General features: G+C 52.3%; 7 protein-coding genes across 7 annotated transcripts; 4 read left to right on the forward strand and 3 right to left on the reverse strand.

Moving 5' to 3' along the window:
• Positions 1 to 2,054: 2,054 nt before the first annotated feature.
• Positions 2,055 to 3,222, forward strand: BBA_07684 (BTB/POZ domain protein; the record flags this gene model as incomplete). The annotated part of the gene is made up of 3 exons (XM_008602781.1): positions 2,055 to 2,216; positions 2,282 to 2,816; positions 3,131 to 3,222. The coding sequence occupies 3 exons, from the start codon at positions 2,055 to 2,057 to the stop codon at positions 3,220 to 3,222; spliced, it is 789 nt and encodes a 262-aa protein (XP_008601003.1).
• Positions 3,223 to 4,062: 840 nt separating this feature from the next.
• Positions 4,063 to 5,749, reverse strand: BBA_07685 (GAT domain-containing protein; the record flags this gene model as incomplete). The annotated part of the gene is made up of 5 exons (XM_008602782.1): positions 4,063 to 4,932; positions 4,993 to 5,367; positions 5,447 to 5,479; positions 5,541 to 5,620; positions 5,686 to 5,749. 5 exons carry the CDS (start codon positions 5,747 to 5,749, stop codon positions 4,063 to 4,065), a joined length of 1,422 nt encoding a protein of 473 aa, XP_008601004.1.
• A 1,589-nt stretch (positions 5,750 to 7,338) lies between these two features.
• Positions 7,339 to 8,945, reverse strand: BBA_07686 (UBX domain-containing protein; the record flags this gene model as incomplete). Its single annotated transcript, XM_008602783.1, has 2 exons — positions 7,339 to 8,754; positions 8,811 to 8,945. 2 exons carry the CDS (start codon positions 8,943 to 8,945, stop codon positions 7,339 to 7,341), a joined length of 1,551 nt encoding a protein of 516 aa, XP_008601005.1.
• A 650-nt stretch (positions 8,946 to 9,595) lies between these two features.
• Positions 9,596 to 10,129, forward strand: BBA_07687 (putative acetyltransferase; the record flags this gene model as incomplete). Its single annotated transcript, XM_008602784.1, has 1 exon — positions 9,596 to 10,129. One exon carries the CDS (start codon positions 9,596 to 9,598, stop codon positions 10,127 to 10,129), a length of 534 nt encoding a protein of 177 aa, XP_008601006.1.
• A 105-nt stretch (positions 10,130 to 10,234) lies between these two features.
• On the reverse strand, positions 10,235 to 11,116 carry BBA_07688 (acyl-protein thioesterase; the record flags this gene model as incomplete). Its single annotated transcript, XM_008602785.1, has 2 exons — positions 10,235 to 10,840; positions 10,976 to 11,116. The coding sequence occupies 2 exons, from the start codon at positions 11,114 to 11,116 to the stop codon at positions 10,235 to 10,237; spliced, it is 747 nt and encodes a 248-aa protein (XP_008601007.1).
• A 687-nt stretch (positions 11,117 to 11,803) lies between these two features.
• BBA_07689 (transposase-like protein) lies at positions 11,804 to 12,259 on the forward strand (the record flags this gene model as incomplete). The annotated part of the gene is made up of 1 exon (XM_008602786.1): positions 11,804 to 12,259. One exon carries the CDS (start codon positions 11,804 to 11,806, stop codon positions 12,257 to 12,259), a length of 456 nt encoding a protein of 151 aa, XP_008601008.1.
• Positions 12,260 to 15,125: 2,866 nt separating this feature from the next.
• Positions 15,126 to 15,767, forward strand: BBA_07690 (uncharacterized protein; the record flags this gene model as incomplete). Its single annotated transcript, XM_008602787.1, has 1 exon — positions 15,126 to 15,767. The coding sequence occupies one exon, from the start codon at positions 15,126 to 15,128 to the stop codon at positions 15,765 to 15,767; it is 642 nt and encodes a 213-aa protein (XP_008601009.1).
• Positions 15,768 to 15,880: the final 113 nt, after the last annotated feature.

Raw genomic sequence — 15,880 nt, forward strand, 5'->3', positions numbered from 1 at the left:
CGTGTGTGTGTGTGTGTGTGTGTGTGTGTGTGTGTGTGTGGTTCCTCGCCGTGGCCGTGGTATTGGTAGAAGAAAAGAGCGACGGACGGGAGAGCCGCGTTGTCGGAGCGAGGCAGGGCACGTCGCATTGTGGATTTGGCCCGCTCTTCTTCCCACGAGTAAGGAACATGGAAAAAGTAAATGAACGAAATTGGTTAAGCGCGTGACGAAACGGTAAAAGGGAGGGTGTGTCGTGACTGTGGTTGGTTGGTTTGCTGAGTTGGGACACGGACTGGAATGCAACAGGTTGCTGCTTTGGGAACGTGGACACTTATTTTTTCCGGACTATGCCGAGCACATCTGCTAATCACTGGAGACGGGATACGATGGCACCATGTCGTTTAAAGATAAAAGTGAAAAAAGAAAGAGATATATGTAGAAATGGGGAATCGGTGTAAGCGGCGACGGCGTAAGCGTACCAAAATGGTGACAGGCCAACACGAGTAACGTTAGATCTGGTCCGACACTGACGCCATGTATCAAAGTCATCTATGTACAGGGAGGAACTATAAGGCGGTTACATTTTGCTTTCGGTTACCAACAAGCCGGTTCGTTTCAAAGAATTCTCTGACATTGTTTAGCCGTCTTTGGCTGTCGGCAAAGAGGGGAGCCGTCACTGTCAGAATGGATGATGACGACATTCGAAACATTGCAGAAACGGCTACATACTGCCAAGACAATTACACTAAAGAAAAGTAAATGACAAATAGACGATATCATAAAAAAAATAAAAATAAATAAAAACAAGTATGGCCGAGGCAAGAAGAAAAAAAAGAAAAAAAACGTGGGCGAGCGAAAGCCCGTGCAAACAGACATGTGAGCAAAGCCTCATGAGAGGTCGATTTACGACGTGCGTGAATAAGTGTTACTTTTTTCTTTTTTTTTTTTTAGATATTGCTGCATTTTGAAAGTTGATTGGTCGTTTAAAATGCCTGAGGTATTAGTTTCTTTGACATTTTCCCATGGCCCAAATCTGAAACCTTGTTGTGAATCTGCAAGAAGAGCCTTGATGTAGTTGCACACCCTACCGTTTTCTACCAACTTGTGCGCTTTGAACAGTCACGAGTAACTTTGGCAGCTGACCTGTCATATCGGAAACAAAAAAAAAAAAGTTTCCGAACAATGTATTTTTTTTTAAGAGAATGACTTGGGGGGCCGTTTTTTTACTTATTTTTGAACAGCGTGCGCAGCTCGGGCCCTGAAACAATGAATGACCTTGTACCTGTGTAACCGGACATCGCAGCCTGAGCCAACCTCGCGCGCTCATGCGAAGTCCGGATCTACCTAGTAAATACTCCCGTTGTAACCTGTCTCGGGCACAAGAACTCAACATGAACTAGTTCTTCCCACGCACCGCACTGATCCTGTTGCCTGTTTTATTTACTCTTTATTCCACCACCCCCCCTTTTTTTTCAGCTCTTATGTCCCATTGTCAACTCCCCGTTTTGGGGGGTTACATTGTGTGGCGGCAAGGTTTTTTTTTCCGGTTCGCTTTGTGACAAAGTCTCGGCTCCTGCCGGGGCGGCGCTGGCAAAGGAAGGGGGCCATTTTTTAAGGGGCGCTGTTGTGCATAAAAATGGCGATGGATCGATGGCGATTTGCAATCGTGGGCTAAAAAAAGGGGGAAAGTGAGTGGTAAAGCCGGAGAGTAGTCCGAGCGTAGGCGGAATCGGCCGGGGCAGAGTTGGAGCCGTGGTGCTTTTGGGTTGGGAGAGATGCCGAGTAAATAGTGATAACTTCTACCTATCAACACATAATGACTTGGAAATTAGGTTATAGAAAAGGTATAGAAAAGACATGTTGCTGTACTGGTCATTTAAGACGGCTTTAGTTCGACAGTGCAAACAAACGAAAAAAAGTGAAACAAAAGTGAATGCAGCGCGTAGAGTAAAGGAGGTTGTGAAAATCATGTTCTTCGCTCAACCATTTCGCAAACAAAATATCACACTCGCCTTCTGGCTTCCTAAAGAACTTCTGACGAAGAAACTACAACTTGTGACAAGACCTCAAAAGCCATGGCCGCTTCAGCTCGAGGGATCAATCTCGGCCATCTTCTTGAATCGGGCCAATTCTCTGATTTGACCTTGGTCTGCGGCGACAAACAGTTCAATGTGCACAAAGCAGTCGTGTGTGCACAATGCCGGGTTCTTGCTGCCGCGATTCGAGAGCCATTTCAAGTACGTCTCTCTGCTGTCTCTGAAGGCTGTTTTGAAGAGACGAGACTGACACACACAAAAAAAAGGCATCCAAGACGGGGAAAATCGTAATTGAGGAATATGACACAGATACCGTCGAAAAGATGGTCGAGTTTCTCTACACTGGTGACTACAAGCCGCAGTTTCATCAAGATGCAGAGACAAACGATGACGAGGTGCCAGAAGAGGACCCGGTGCAGCACGTACTGGTAAACTCTATTGCCGACTACTACGACATCAAAGCGCTCGCAGACCTCAGCAAAGAGAAACTCCAACACGCATTGCGAGACGCAAACAAGTCGCACCTGCTCGAGGCAGCCACGGTGGCGTTGAGCAGAACCGGAGACACCACAGTACATGCCATGCTGGCCGAGGAAATCGCCAAAAACATAAGACAACATCTCGAGTCTGGTGAGCTGGCTGCGCTCGTCGGCGGATTCGCCATTGAGATTGTCAACAGAGTCGTTGCAGCGGATGATGAATCGCGATTACTTTACAAAGCGAAGCTTGCCGATGCTGAGATAGACTCTGAAAGGGAAAGGGAAGAGCGCAAGCAGATACAGGCAAACTTCGACAACTGCCGTAAAGTACTTGAGGAGACGCCAAATTGTCGCACTATAAGGTGTAAAGCGAGTTTTCACTGTCATTTCGAACAGCATGGCCAATTCGATGAGTCACCCTTGTTTCGACTTCGTTGTTCTGGATGTAGGCAACTTTTGTCTTCTTAATGTAGTCGTCAGCACAAGCAGTCAACCTCGTGGCATGAGTTCCGCCACGAGCCGGCAGTTGGCGTCTTTTGTAGACAGAATGCATCTAGTCAGAAAATAATCGATTTGCTGTTCTTCATGTGATGTGTTTAGTATCTTCATTCGACTGTGTGCACTCGACAGTTGTAGCTGAAGCATCACGAAGGGTCAAGCCCGCCCAAGTCTTGCGGCCAACTTTGGCCGTCACCATTGTCCCTGCGGGACATGCTGCACGTACCTAGCATAATCTCACGTTAACGCGAGTATTCCTTCGATTCTGAAGGATCACGTTCAAAATAGTCGTTCTGATCCGTCGACCTAGTTCCAAATAAGTATATGCCAGTTCAACGTACAAGCACCGATCATTGTGCGTTTTCAGGCACTCTGGACATCTATGTCACAGAAAATACTGCGAGGAGCTTGCCTGTAAATTTCCACCTCGAATGCAAACATCCATCCGCATCAGACCGGTTTGCACCTGGTTCCATCATACCGCTTATCATGGGTTCGCCGCGTAAATCTTCAAACCGCTTGCCACTCCCCGAGACCATATCAGTTGAACAGACGGGTCATGGGCCGCCAAAGACAGAGAGTTCACAGGAAAAGATGGGCAGACGGTCATAGACAGGCCGATACACGAGTAAAGAAAGATGCAGAAAACAGGTCATGTAAATGGTCAACGTGCTACATTCCGATTGTATAGAGTTTGCCATACAATTGTTGGCTATCGGCAGAGAAACCGCGGAAAAGAAAAAAAGGACATTGATGGTATCAAACAACAGCATGACAAGAGCCAAACCAAAAGGAAAAGAAAAAAAGACCCGTTTTTTGTTTCTAAACAGTGAAAAAAGATGACAGACGTCACGAAAAAACGCAAAAGAAGCGGATAAAGACGAGACGGAAAATCGCTCAAACTGGCCTTGACATGCAGCCAAAAAAGCAGAGGAAAAAGAGACTGGCTTGTGACTCGAAACGTCCTGCAGGCTATATGCTTTCGACATACTTTCACTTCCTCCAACTACACGCTTCCATTTGAGCAGACACTGCATGACATTCAGTGCTGCGCCCCAATCAAAACTCGTTTACGCGGCAGACTTGCCCTTGCCGGTCGAGGCAGCGGCATCGTATAAATCCTCTATTGACGTGTCCCGCGTCGCCGCCGAGCCTGTCCCGCGGCCGGGGGCGAGGTGGCCGGTAGGCGGGTCCGTGGCAGCGGTGAAGCCCGGATGAAAGGGCTCATGAGGCAATTCCTCATTCGTCCGCAAGCGGGTCGCGCCGTTGGGAGTATTGTCTAGGTACTTCGGATCCGCAAAGGGGTCCTCGTCGTCATGGGCGCCATTTTCCTGTGCATGCTTGCCCTTGCTGGAGGAGGAGCCGGAGCCAGAGCCAGAAGCTATGCCCACACCGGAGCCGGTATGGTATGGGTCCGTCTGCTTGCCCTTGCCGGGCCGGACAGGCAGTGCCGGCGAGTCGAGGATGGGCGAGACGGACTCGCGTGTGGGTGTCCCGTCGGCAGAGTCCGTCTCCTCGGAGCGCACGTTGAGACCGAGCTGCTTGCGAGCACTGAGGACAGAGCGCTGGTGTTGGTTGAGGGCCGTCTGCAGCTGCTCATTTGTATCAATGAGGCTCTCCATCGTCTCGTTGTCGGGGCCGGGGTTGGTGGCGACCATGTATCCTTGGATGCTTCTCGAGGCACTCAGACAGCGGTCGGCAAACTCCTTTATCAATTCATTGTCGAGCGTCTCTGTGGGGGGCGTGTTCATGACGACTTGTTCGAGAAGTTTGGCCGACGTTCTTGCTTCCTCCAGCCGGCTAACGAGCTCGACGGCGCCGGGCAGCTTATTGTTGGTGTGATGCCGGGAAAAGTAAGTTTGACCGTTGGTGTTGTTTGGCGACTGTTGTTGCTGCTGTGAATCTGTAAGAAACGGGCGCGGCGCCATTCTTGGGGCGTTCTAGGAAAGATATGTTAGTAGCGTTACAAGGGGAGCAGCACAGCGCGCGTGGGAGCGTACACCATAGACGACCTGAATCTTTACGCGCTCTTTGTTCCACATCTGTAGCAGGATAGACAGGTTCTCGTCGTAGGATTTGGTCTGCTGAAAGTCGTCGAGAGTCTCGATGAGCATCTGGCGGACATTGAGGTCCTTTGTGCCGCGCAGCAGGGCCTTGCAGGTGTCGACAAACTTGGCGTCGATATTGCGGGTGAACATGGGGCCCGGGTTCTCTGTCAGGATGCGGAGTAGCATGATGGCGTTGTACTGCCAGGCGGCGCGGCCATAGTAGTCCTTGGCCATGAATTTGCGGATCAGCCGGGCGCACTCGGTGGCGGCGGCAGGGGACGATTCGGCGGCGTCGACAATGGGTGGGAGGAAAAGGACTTCGTCACCCTGAAGCAAAATGCAGTGTCAGCAAAGGCACAAAATCTCGGAAAAGGTCAATGTGCGGGTTCATAGGAAGACGACGTACCTGAACATTGTATCCCGACTCGCAAAACGCTTTCTGCGGGTGACGGCATTAGCGACGGGGGCGCACAGCTCCGAGGTCACGGCGACCAACATACCACGCTGTTATGTGCCGTCTTCTCGGGGGCTTCGCCTTGTTGCGGCACGGTTGCGGCTGTCGAGGCGCTTGGTGCCGATACTGGTATCACGAGTGGTGTCAGCGTTGGTCGCGTCCGGGTAACAATCGATCCTGGGTTGCGTTACGTGTGCTCTTCCTCTTGATACCGCCGAGCATCTTGTTCATGCTGAGGCTCTTCATCGACTTCATAATGGGCGGCAGTGTGTGACTCGATGCAGGGAATTCATTCAAGATCTGCGCTGGCTGGTGGGAAGTGACGGTCGAAACGCCTCGAGGCGGCGGAGATATGATGTTGATGAGGACAGGGGGGCAATGCTGCGACGGGGGGTGGGAATCGAGGACAAGGCGATGGCGCTAGGATAGCAAACAGGGCGGGGGGTATAAACTTCGACAAAGGGTAGTGAAAGAGGCGACAATATCAAGGTTTGAGAATGAGAAGCGCAAGGTGCGTTCGTGATGTAAGGAGGGGAAGAAATAGGCTGAATAGGTAGGCATGGAGATGTTGGCAAACGGGTGTTGTGGCGGAACAACCATGCTCAAATGGAGTACAAGCCTGGGTATTGGAAGGTACTTTCATGGACCCCCATGCCCCCCAGATTCCGCTGGCAACGTCAGCTAGGGGCCTAGGGCCACTGGAAAAGCGTCGCGGCGGCTGACGAAATGTCTCTTATAGGTGGCTGTGCCCTGCAATCTAGCGGGGTCATGGCCTTGCAAGTGCCAGTGGGCGGCCGTACCTCGAGGTAACTAGCACGACACGTCTCCCCAACAATGTTTCAACCCGCCTGCAAGAATGAGTCCCTTTTTTGCCTTTGCCAAGGCTAAACACGTGTCAGGCGCTAACTATTCATTGAGTAGGCGAGAGTCTGGCAGGGTACTTTAGTGTCATGCGAATACGCGACACAGTTGATCATAATCCGTAGATCTGGGAGAGCTGTGGGCGTCCGTGCTAAGTACAAGTATCCAGGCAAGTACCTCTGACGATATGCTGTCTTCAACAGGGCGACCAACAGCTGTTCGGACTGCCTCATTTCCCGGGAATTTATTCAGCAATCGGCCTCTGCGGGTAAATGAATCCCACCGGCCCCATTGCCTGGAATTGCACTTACTCAATCAGTATCCCTTAAAACTCGTAGTTATTACGGAGAAGAGCAGCAGCCGCGCGGCCAGTCGGACTTGTACCAACGTACCTACAATCCCGCCCTGCCACTCGGCCATCACTTTAGCGCCTTGCCCGATTGGGAAACTTCCGATCTGCGAACCAACTTGCAACAACTTGCAAGACGTAGGCAAACAAATCACTATAAAATCAACCAGACGACACGGATTCTTTTTAACAGAAAGATGAGTATAGGAAAAAAATAAACTGTAACCCCATATCGGCAACTTCTCGGCACCCCCAATCAAGCCACCTCGCCACCAACCAAAACTCTCGTCTCCGGGCGGCTTGCGTAGAGCTTTGGGGCTGTGCAGCCCATGAATAATGCATCTAACCAACGCCAGCAGACCATCATCTCCCCGGTTGGTCATCTCTGCTTCTGCAGTCCGAAACCCCGATCATCGCCCGTCATCCCATCTGCCGAAACCTGTCACGTCGGGGTCTGGCCGCTCGCTTGCAACTGTCGTACAATACAACCAATCACCTCTAGTCGCGGAGCAGCTTCAACCGCTCACCTCATGAGTACACCGCCTCTAGACAAACCTCAGTTTAGTGCCCTTCTATAAGCTTATCAGCATAGTTCATCATCGCTAGTAATACACAGTCTCTGCCGCCATTATCTTCACTCCTCCTCGGCGCTATCCTCTATCGCCTCCACAATCAGATTCCCCGACCGCCCAATCGTCGCCCCCATCGTCTCTGTTGTGCTAGGCTCGTAGACGACTCTTGGCAGCGTCGATGCCACACGAAACATGTACTTGTGCTCATAGTCTTCTGGCTTCTCCGCGCTGCCCTTGCTGCTGTCGTCTTGCACCCCGTAGCACTCCACAAACGCGTAGAGTTCTTCGACTGGCGCGTCCTGCGCGAACCGCCTTGTAATGCGGCCCGCCCCCGACGCCTCGGGCATCTTAAGCGCCACGCGCACAACCTCCTTATCACTCGCCGGCGGTTCCGGCCGAATGCGCGCTGCCCGCCAAGCCCGCCACTGCTCGCCCTTTTCCGCACGCCGAGCGGCGGCATGTGCTTCCTCTAGTGCACGCTTCTCCGCCGCTGCCGCTGCTGCCGCCGCCTCCTTCCTCTCGCGCGCGCGCTCGCGGTCAATCGCCAGCGACCGCTCATAAGCCGAGTCCTGCTGGTCGCGCAGGGATCGCGCAAACTCTTGCGCGCTGCGCTCGGCCCGCACGCCCGCCATGTCGGCGCCATACTTTTCCATGGCCCCCTGCAGCTCTGAAAGGTATGTCGCTGCAGGCATGGGACCCGAGAGCCGCTTAACGATGCCCATGCGTGTAGCGCTGCCCTCCTTAGGTGTCAGACACACGAGCGCCGAGAACGGGTACCGCGTGCATTTGTACTCGCGCGCCACCTGGAACGCTTCCGAGTCGAGCACGTTGCCGCCCCAGAGCACCACGCTGCTCGCCGGATCCCGCACAAAGCTCACCACGTCGGGCGCTAGCAGGGTCTCGCGCACAAACGCCGCCGTGTCGTCGTGCTCAGGCGAGAGCAGCACCACCAGCAGAAACTTGAGCTCTTTCTTGGCCAGATCGTGCGCCTGCGCTAGCCCGCCCTCAAAGAACGGCAGCTCATTCTCCCCGTGCTCCTCTTCAAATTCGCGCTTGAACCGCGCCGCCGCGTCGCGCGGCATCAGCATTCGCCGCCCCCCGCCACCTCCCCCGCCTTGCAGCGCCGTCGAGAGTCGGCTCGTCAGGAGTGTCGGCCGAATCGCCGTCGGTAAGAAGGACACGACGTATAGCACTGTGCGCAATAGCACCGTCGCTGCCTGCCAGCCCCAGTTGAGTGGCGTCAGCAAAAGGCCGAGTAGCCAGGGTGTTCCGTGTGTCGTCGACGACTGTGGCACGATACGCGGCGCTGGGTCGGTTCGATCGCGGCGCGGTGCCACTCGTGAGCTAAATTCCGAGGCGAGCAGGCTCTGTTGCAGGTTCTCGTGTCGTGCGGCGATTTGCGGAATGGCTTGATTGGCAGCCATGGCCTCGGCCAAGGGGTCGGGGCCTTCGCCATCAAAGAATTTGGCAATGGCAATCTATTTAGATTTATCAGCAAATAGCTTCAAAGGCAGACTCCGGTCGTAATGATTACCTGTACGTTCCATTGTGAACGTTGTAGCAGTGGAATTGCGTCCTTGACTTCTTGGTCTGTTACGGCCAAGTACTGTTGCAGCGCCTCTTGCTGGATTGGGGACAGCTGGCCAATGTCCGTCTCGGGGTCGGCCATATCGCCGGTTGCGTCTGTATTTCTTCCCAACCAAGGTGCCTTTTGTATTTCAGGTGTAAAGTTTTCGGCAGACGGTTCGCTTCGTCTCGGCGAGGCTGTGATGCTTTGTTTGCTTGTGAGAGGATGACTTCTGGATAGCTTGCAACGTTGAGCTCTCGATGAGTAACTAGGCACCTGCGCTAATGATCTGATGTAATGGTGGGGCACCGACCAGCTCCGCTGGCTCATTGTAGCCATTGCATGGAGCGAGAACACAAAACAAGAAAAAAGGCTTAAATCAAATCAATCTCAAAGAAATCGACTTGCTAATTCTAGGAGCAGAAAGCCCCCATGCTGGTGAACTTCAGGCCTCCCGCTTCTTCTTTAGCCCAATCCTAGCCAGCGTTCGTGGGGATGAGCCAATGGCGGCAGTCCATCCAAGCTTGAAGAGTCATCTATACGTTACATTTACGCTCTTGCAACTCAAGATCAAGAAGCTTTTAAACCTCCCAAAAATAACCGAAGTGTCCTCAAGATATCCTCTGGACGGGTAATACTCCTCAAAAACCGCCGACCTACGCAAGACTACTAAATCGAGGTAGCTTTCAACAGCGGAAACTCCTCGTTGCACGCAATTGCATCTATCTGGCATTTAATACAGTACGATAGTCATGAAATCAATATCAACAGATGCATCTCGAGTCCTGATACGCCAGGCCGAGTCACCTCAGGACCTCGCCGCCGTCATCAAGTGCTTCCACACGTACACCGAATGGCTCGACGAAGATCTCTCGCATCAAAACTATGCATCGGAGCTAGCCGGACTGCCAGGAAAGTACGCGCCGCCAACAGGCTCCCTGTTGCTAGCTGTGGACTCCGAGTCGGGAGCCGCCTTGGGCTGCGTTGCCTTAAGACCGCTGGAGCTCCCCTTGAATCATCCAAAAGCCAGGCCGGGGCATCGATGCGCCGAAATGAAGCGATTGTTTGTGTATCCTGAAGCTCGAGGGAGACAGGTGGCGCGAAGACTGCTCTTGGAGTTGCTGCGGCGAGCGAAAGAACAAGGGTATAGAGAGGTGCTTTTGGACAGCCTGGCAAGGATGGAGGCAGCCATCAATCTGTACAAGTCGGAGGGGTTTGTTGAGGCAGAGGCGTATAATAACAGCCCGTATCAGGGCACTGTATATTTAGCGAAGGAGTTGTATTAACTATTAGAAGAAGGACGAACCCTACATCTTAATTATCTGCAAAGGCTTTCACATGATTGAAGGACATTTGTGCGATTCAGTAGCTTCCTATATAGGAATGACAAGTCACATATCGTCGTCCTTTGCTTTCATATTCCACCCTATTCGCGAAATAAAGTTGACGATATCGTCGATTTGATCAGGAATCTTGTACCAGTGGCCCTGGTTTTCGTAGCGTTTCCAGTCGACGCAGTAGCCCGCGGCGCGCATGACTTCTGCCGCCGCCTCCCCCAACCGAATCGGGACCTTTTCATCCTCGGCGCCGTGTCCAAGAAGAACCGGCGTACGGCATGCAGTTCTTTGCAACGAAGGACCATCTACCGGGTCCAGGCATAGCAGCTCCCGCCCATACTCTTGCGCGCGGACCGGCTGCTCTCTTGCCGGCCTTTCCGCGTCGAAGAATGGATCAAAACCATCGCCATAATCGTCCTCGGCAAGCACCATGCGGAGACCAGACTCGTAGGTGAGAAAGCCGCTCATACCGATGAATCCACCGACGGGATGCTCCAGGCAGAGCAGGACTGCCAGCGCCATGGCGCAGCCTTGGCTGAGGCCACCCAGAATGAGGTTGTCGGGCGGCACCCGGCTGAGCTCGTCCCGGATCACGGCCAAAATCTCAGAAGCCGACTCGGCGAGGCCCTGCAGCTGCCGGTCCGGCAGGTACGCAGGGTCCTGGGTGCGGCAGAGGTCAAATCACTGCGTGAGCATCGATCGGCCAAACGCGGTGGAGCGGCGCCGCTTCGATGTCGGGAAGACGAAGCGAGCATGGGGTAGCAGATCTGTGAGTCTTTTCCCGGATGAAGTCACAGCTGTGTCAAGAAGCTCTCTACCAAAGCGTTCGCCCGTAGAGCCGAGCCCGTGAAGGAGCAGAATAGTATGGGTGTGGCCTGCGGTCGGCGGCACCACAAAGAGTGGTGAGCCTGGTAGTCGCTGCTCCGGTGGCGTCATCGCGATTGTGTGGCCAACAAGACATAATCTGGCTTGCCGCTCGAGACAAATCAGAAAATATGCTGTGCAACCTCGATCATCACCCTTGTCGTGGGGCAGGCACCCTTTACCCTACGAAGCTGATCATTGCTGCAGTCACAAGTTGGCGAGCCAGAGCATCGTCAAGATGGTGCCGAAAACACTGAGGCGAGCATTGATGCGTGAGAGTGTCTTGTATGAAGTGCCTGCCTCGGTTTTGACCTCTACTATTTTATCTCATGACTCGACTAAACGCAAAGCAGAATAACGTCGACGACTCATCCATTCACCCGTTTGAGCAGTACAACCAAACGGCTGCTGACGTAATTTGATACTCGATGACGAGCATATGAGAGCGTGGCCGCAAAAGAAAAAAAGAGCGAGAGATCGATCACGCTTCGAGATTGAGAGCTTCCACGACTTGCCCTCCTGAAGCGCTCTGCGACAGACATCTGCCTCCACGATTGAACAGAGATACGGGGTATTGGTCATTGCTCTCGACCAAAATGCCGCCAAGCCAACGGAGGCGCAGTAGAGGCTTAACGTCGACCACCCACTTGTGTGGGCCACCCAACCTTGCCCTCAACACCGACAAACCTTCATTATCAGTAGCGTGTTTTCTCGCGCAAAATAAATCCTATTATTATTATTTTTTACCACTGTAGTATCATGAGTCAATACACAGAACAAGACCTTCAAAATGCCATACAAGACGTGATTAGTGGCATGAGCACGCGAAAGGCAGCAGCTCGCTGGTCGGTCCCACGGGCAACCATTCAGCATCGAATAAACGGCAAAGTGCCACGAAAAGAGGCATTTGAGTCAATGCAACGGCTTCCGGCGATACAAGAATCACACCTAGTCTCCTGGATACTAATTCAGGATCATCTTGGCAACCCCCCTACCCACGAGCAGGTCCGGAAGATCGCGTCAAGTCTCTGCCGACGCAATGGCGATGATCATGACGTTGGAAAGAACTGGTTACAAGGCTTTTTGAAGCGTAACCCAGAGATCAAGACCCTCAGAGGCAAGCGCCTTGATTTTGAACGTCTGAACGGAGCTTCAACTTACGCTATCCAGAGTTTCTTCAAGCTTCTTACCGTCAAACAGATCAACGATAACTGATGGCCTGACACCGAATTCGATGCTTGATCATCGCTCGAACGCACTGGCCCAATATCGCAGCATCGCATCGAGTTCACCTACGCAGTAGCCGACCTGCCACATGGCTGAGCCGGAACGCCATGGAAACGATGGGTGGTTTGGCGTGGGCTCCAGACCTTGCCCCTGTCTGTTATATTACCAGATTGCCAAATTGCCAATTGCACACAGCAGCAGTGCTTTCGGTGGACCATTTTACTGCGCCGGGCGACTGGTGCACGCGAGTAGTGAACAGTGCCAATAGTTCCTCGCATGCCCTGGCCAGTCTGCCTGCCCTTCCCCTCATTGCATTCGAAATTTATTGCATTTCTGACTACAAGAACGACGAGGCCCGACATTGCGCTTTAGCTATGGAACGTAAGTTGGCTGAGATCAACCGTTTCTGACTCCAACCCGAACCGCGGATCCAGCAGTCGAGAGAAGGGTTTGTGTAGTCGGGCCACGAGAGTATTGGCAGTCCCCGAGTCTTCCAGCGGATGATGGCACCCGTTACTCCGTACCAGTACAGCAGCTGCCTGTTTCGTGAGCCAAGTCTGGCCAGAGCTGAGATGCAGGTGACTTCAGGGACAGACTTGGTCATTCACACTATCATACAGGACTCGATGGATATTGTCTGCAGCACCAACTCCCGCTTTGAGCCTAGGCAAATGGTAGAGCTGGACTCTTGTACCTCTCGGCGGGGGGGAACAGGCAGTCACAATTTTTAGGGATGCCCAATCCAATCCGGCTCGTATGTTGCGGCGTGACGGCCTTCTCCGTGGCACTAGCGCAAGTGTTTCCATCCAAAGCAGGACCATTTGACGACTTGATGAAGATGCCGAGTGCAATTTCACACTCGGTTTGGCATTGGGACCATTGCGATACAGGGTCATCTTTCCATGGGCATGTTGCGGACTGCGCAGACTTGAGCAAGTTACCACTGTGATACAATGCATCCCATGATGCAACCGACCCAAATCTTTATTGATCATTAGCAGTTTACGCCTGTGGACATGATCTTTTGTACAAAACGCCGGACAGGTACGTTGAGAGGTTGTTAGCTACTTGGTACCTCTCTTCTGACCCAAAACTATAATTTAGCACCTCTTTTGTCAACTTCGTAGCCTGCTCTCCTCTGCACCATCAGTTGGATTCAGCTTGAGGCAACATCATCCGGCACATCTCACTCCCTCTTGCATCGCAGATCCCGTCAGCTCTGAGTAACATATCTTGGACCCAAACTGCGTCTTTGGTCTCTCCTCATGGGCCTTGCCGCCACACGCCACCATCACTAGCTTCGTTGCTGCGCTCCCAGGTATTCCACAGCAGTCCCCCTTGCAAATTGGAACACGCCGGCTTATGGGCGGCGATGCCAACTACAGTTCAGACCGAGCACAACCTGTGCTGCTAACGGGGGGATGCAGTCAGCCGGTCCGGGCGCTTAATGATCTGGCAGAATAGGGTTCGTGTTTTATGCTTGCAAGCACGCATGAAGCATAGATGGGCAGTGGACTGACTGACCACTCCGCAAGAATCACAGACATTGCACATACTCGTGCAGCACGCAGTGATAGGTACATCCCAGTAATAAGATACACGGACACGGGTATAGCACTTGGTGAAGACTCCCAAGGCAGCAAATGTACCAGCACTTGCGTGTCTGCCCCACGGGACTCGGTGGCGGACTTTCTTGCGCCAATATGCCGGCAAACCGGCAACGCCTCAGCCCCGCGGCTGACAGATTTCCCGCCCGACGTTCCGGTGGCTGTTAGCTCGTCGCCGTTAGCTTAGATCCGCCAAAGAGGTCTCCGATATCATCGGCCCAATATTTACTCCCACCAAGCGGCCCTCGAAATGCAACCGCACCTGAATATGAGGTGTCATATGTATTTTGTGGGTTGACGGGCCAGTGGCGTCCATATTACCCATGCAAAAGGTCCTGGCAAGGCTTGTGTCTCCAATCTATTCATCAGGCGATAGCTCTGCAAACCGTGCTGCCTGGCTTTCAGTGTAGCTTAGATTTGACGGTACCCGCTTCTGACCTGCAGGAGTCAGCGGCTCGAAGTGGTTGGGCCCGGCCCAGGTCCATTCAGAGTTTTCATATTCTCGCTCTCTTCATCTTTTTATCACTGTACTGATATGCGTCACCGAATTCAACTTGATGTCAGTAGATAGATACTGCTCTCAGTCGAAATAGCACCTCAGGCCGAAAAGCAGGCAATCAAGGTCAAAGAATTTGGGCCATGAAGTGCGAGGGTCTTCCACATGTGATTTATTTTATTGGGCAAGAGCAATCTACTTCATTTCACTTGTCATGTTTTTGATCCACTGGAAAAATCGACAGGGGAATAATGCATCGTTCCTCTTAGCGGCCCATGATACCTAATATCATCAATCGCATTATATTTCGGCGAGTTTAGAGGATCCACTCGTCGGAGAAGTGCTTCCGGCAAGTCAACTAGAGATGACGGTTGCGTCGCCCAAGTGCATGTCGTTACTTGATAATATAGGCGGTTAAGGCTTGTCTATCCACGGGTTAATATGATTTGTGATGAATCCATGCTCCAAGGCAAGGGTATCTGAGTGACATAATGGATTACAACAGACGTATAAGTAGTCGACATCTCGTCATCAGAACTCATACTGCCTCCCTACTTAAAACACAAAAGGTCAAATCGGAATTCATCAAGGTTCTTCTCGGCCGTATCATATTCTCTTTCTCTGCAAGCCCTTATGAGCCTGGTATCTGAGGCTACTTTGAACCACAACATTCGCACTTCGGAGTTTCGAAGTATTGCAACATCCGTGTGCCTCTCCTTCGTCCTCGTTATTTCCTACGACTACGGCAAAAATGGCGGCAATGGCTTTGCGACTCTCGTTGTTTGCTCTGCTATCCTGTTTTGTCTGCTTCTCATTCGCGCAGTCGGACGGTGAGATTATCTTTGGTATTAGCGATTTGGACCTGGGGTATTTTGAGGAACATGGCGACCTTCACCCCAATGCCACCAACATGCTAGTTATCGACCACAATTCCACTAGCCTTGCTGCACGCAAAAATGATCACGTCTGTAGTGCCAATGTGGGCACGGATTGGCATGCTCGATGCTACGGCTGGACGGGTGCCGTCGCATCTGTTGGCATCTTTGCTGTCGGTGTCGCCAACTTGTTGAAAAGTGCCTCTGACAAGCACGAGTGCGGTTACTACATTGACAATCACGGACCTTTGCAGGTTGCGATCCATGCGGATGCTCCGAACTGCCACACAACTTCTCAAAAAGCCACGATTGAGGGCGCCATCACTAAATGGATCAACACGAACCTAAAATACGGTTCGTGCAACGTGCAGTGTCTCCATGTTGACCACTATGGCAACTGGCACGGCTACATTGCCTTTGGCGTATTAGACGGCAACATCAACCAGGCCCTGTCCAAGTGTATTAGTGTCCACAAGACAGAACAATGTGTTAGCGGCGGCAAATACGACCGTGGCTAATATATTGCGCCAGAGAGATCCAGCAGGGCGCACAAGGATGCAATTGTTGAAATTTTGCTACCTTGAGAACTTGCCAGATAGCATATAGAAACAAACAGACAATTCTTCGCGTA

This window comes from Beauveria bassiana (genome assembly GCF_000280675.1).
Source record: "Beauveria bassiana ARSEF 2860 unplaced genomic scaffold BBA_S00027, whole genome shotgun sequence".
Taxonomy (NCBI): Eukaryota; Fungi; Ascomycota; class Sordariomycetes; order Hypocreales; family Cordycipitaceae; genus Beauveria; species Beauveria bassiana.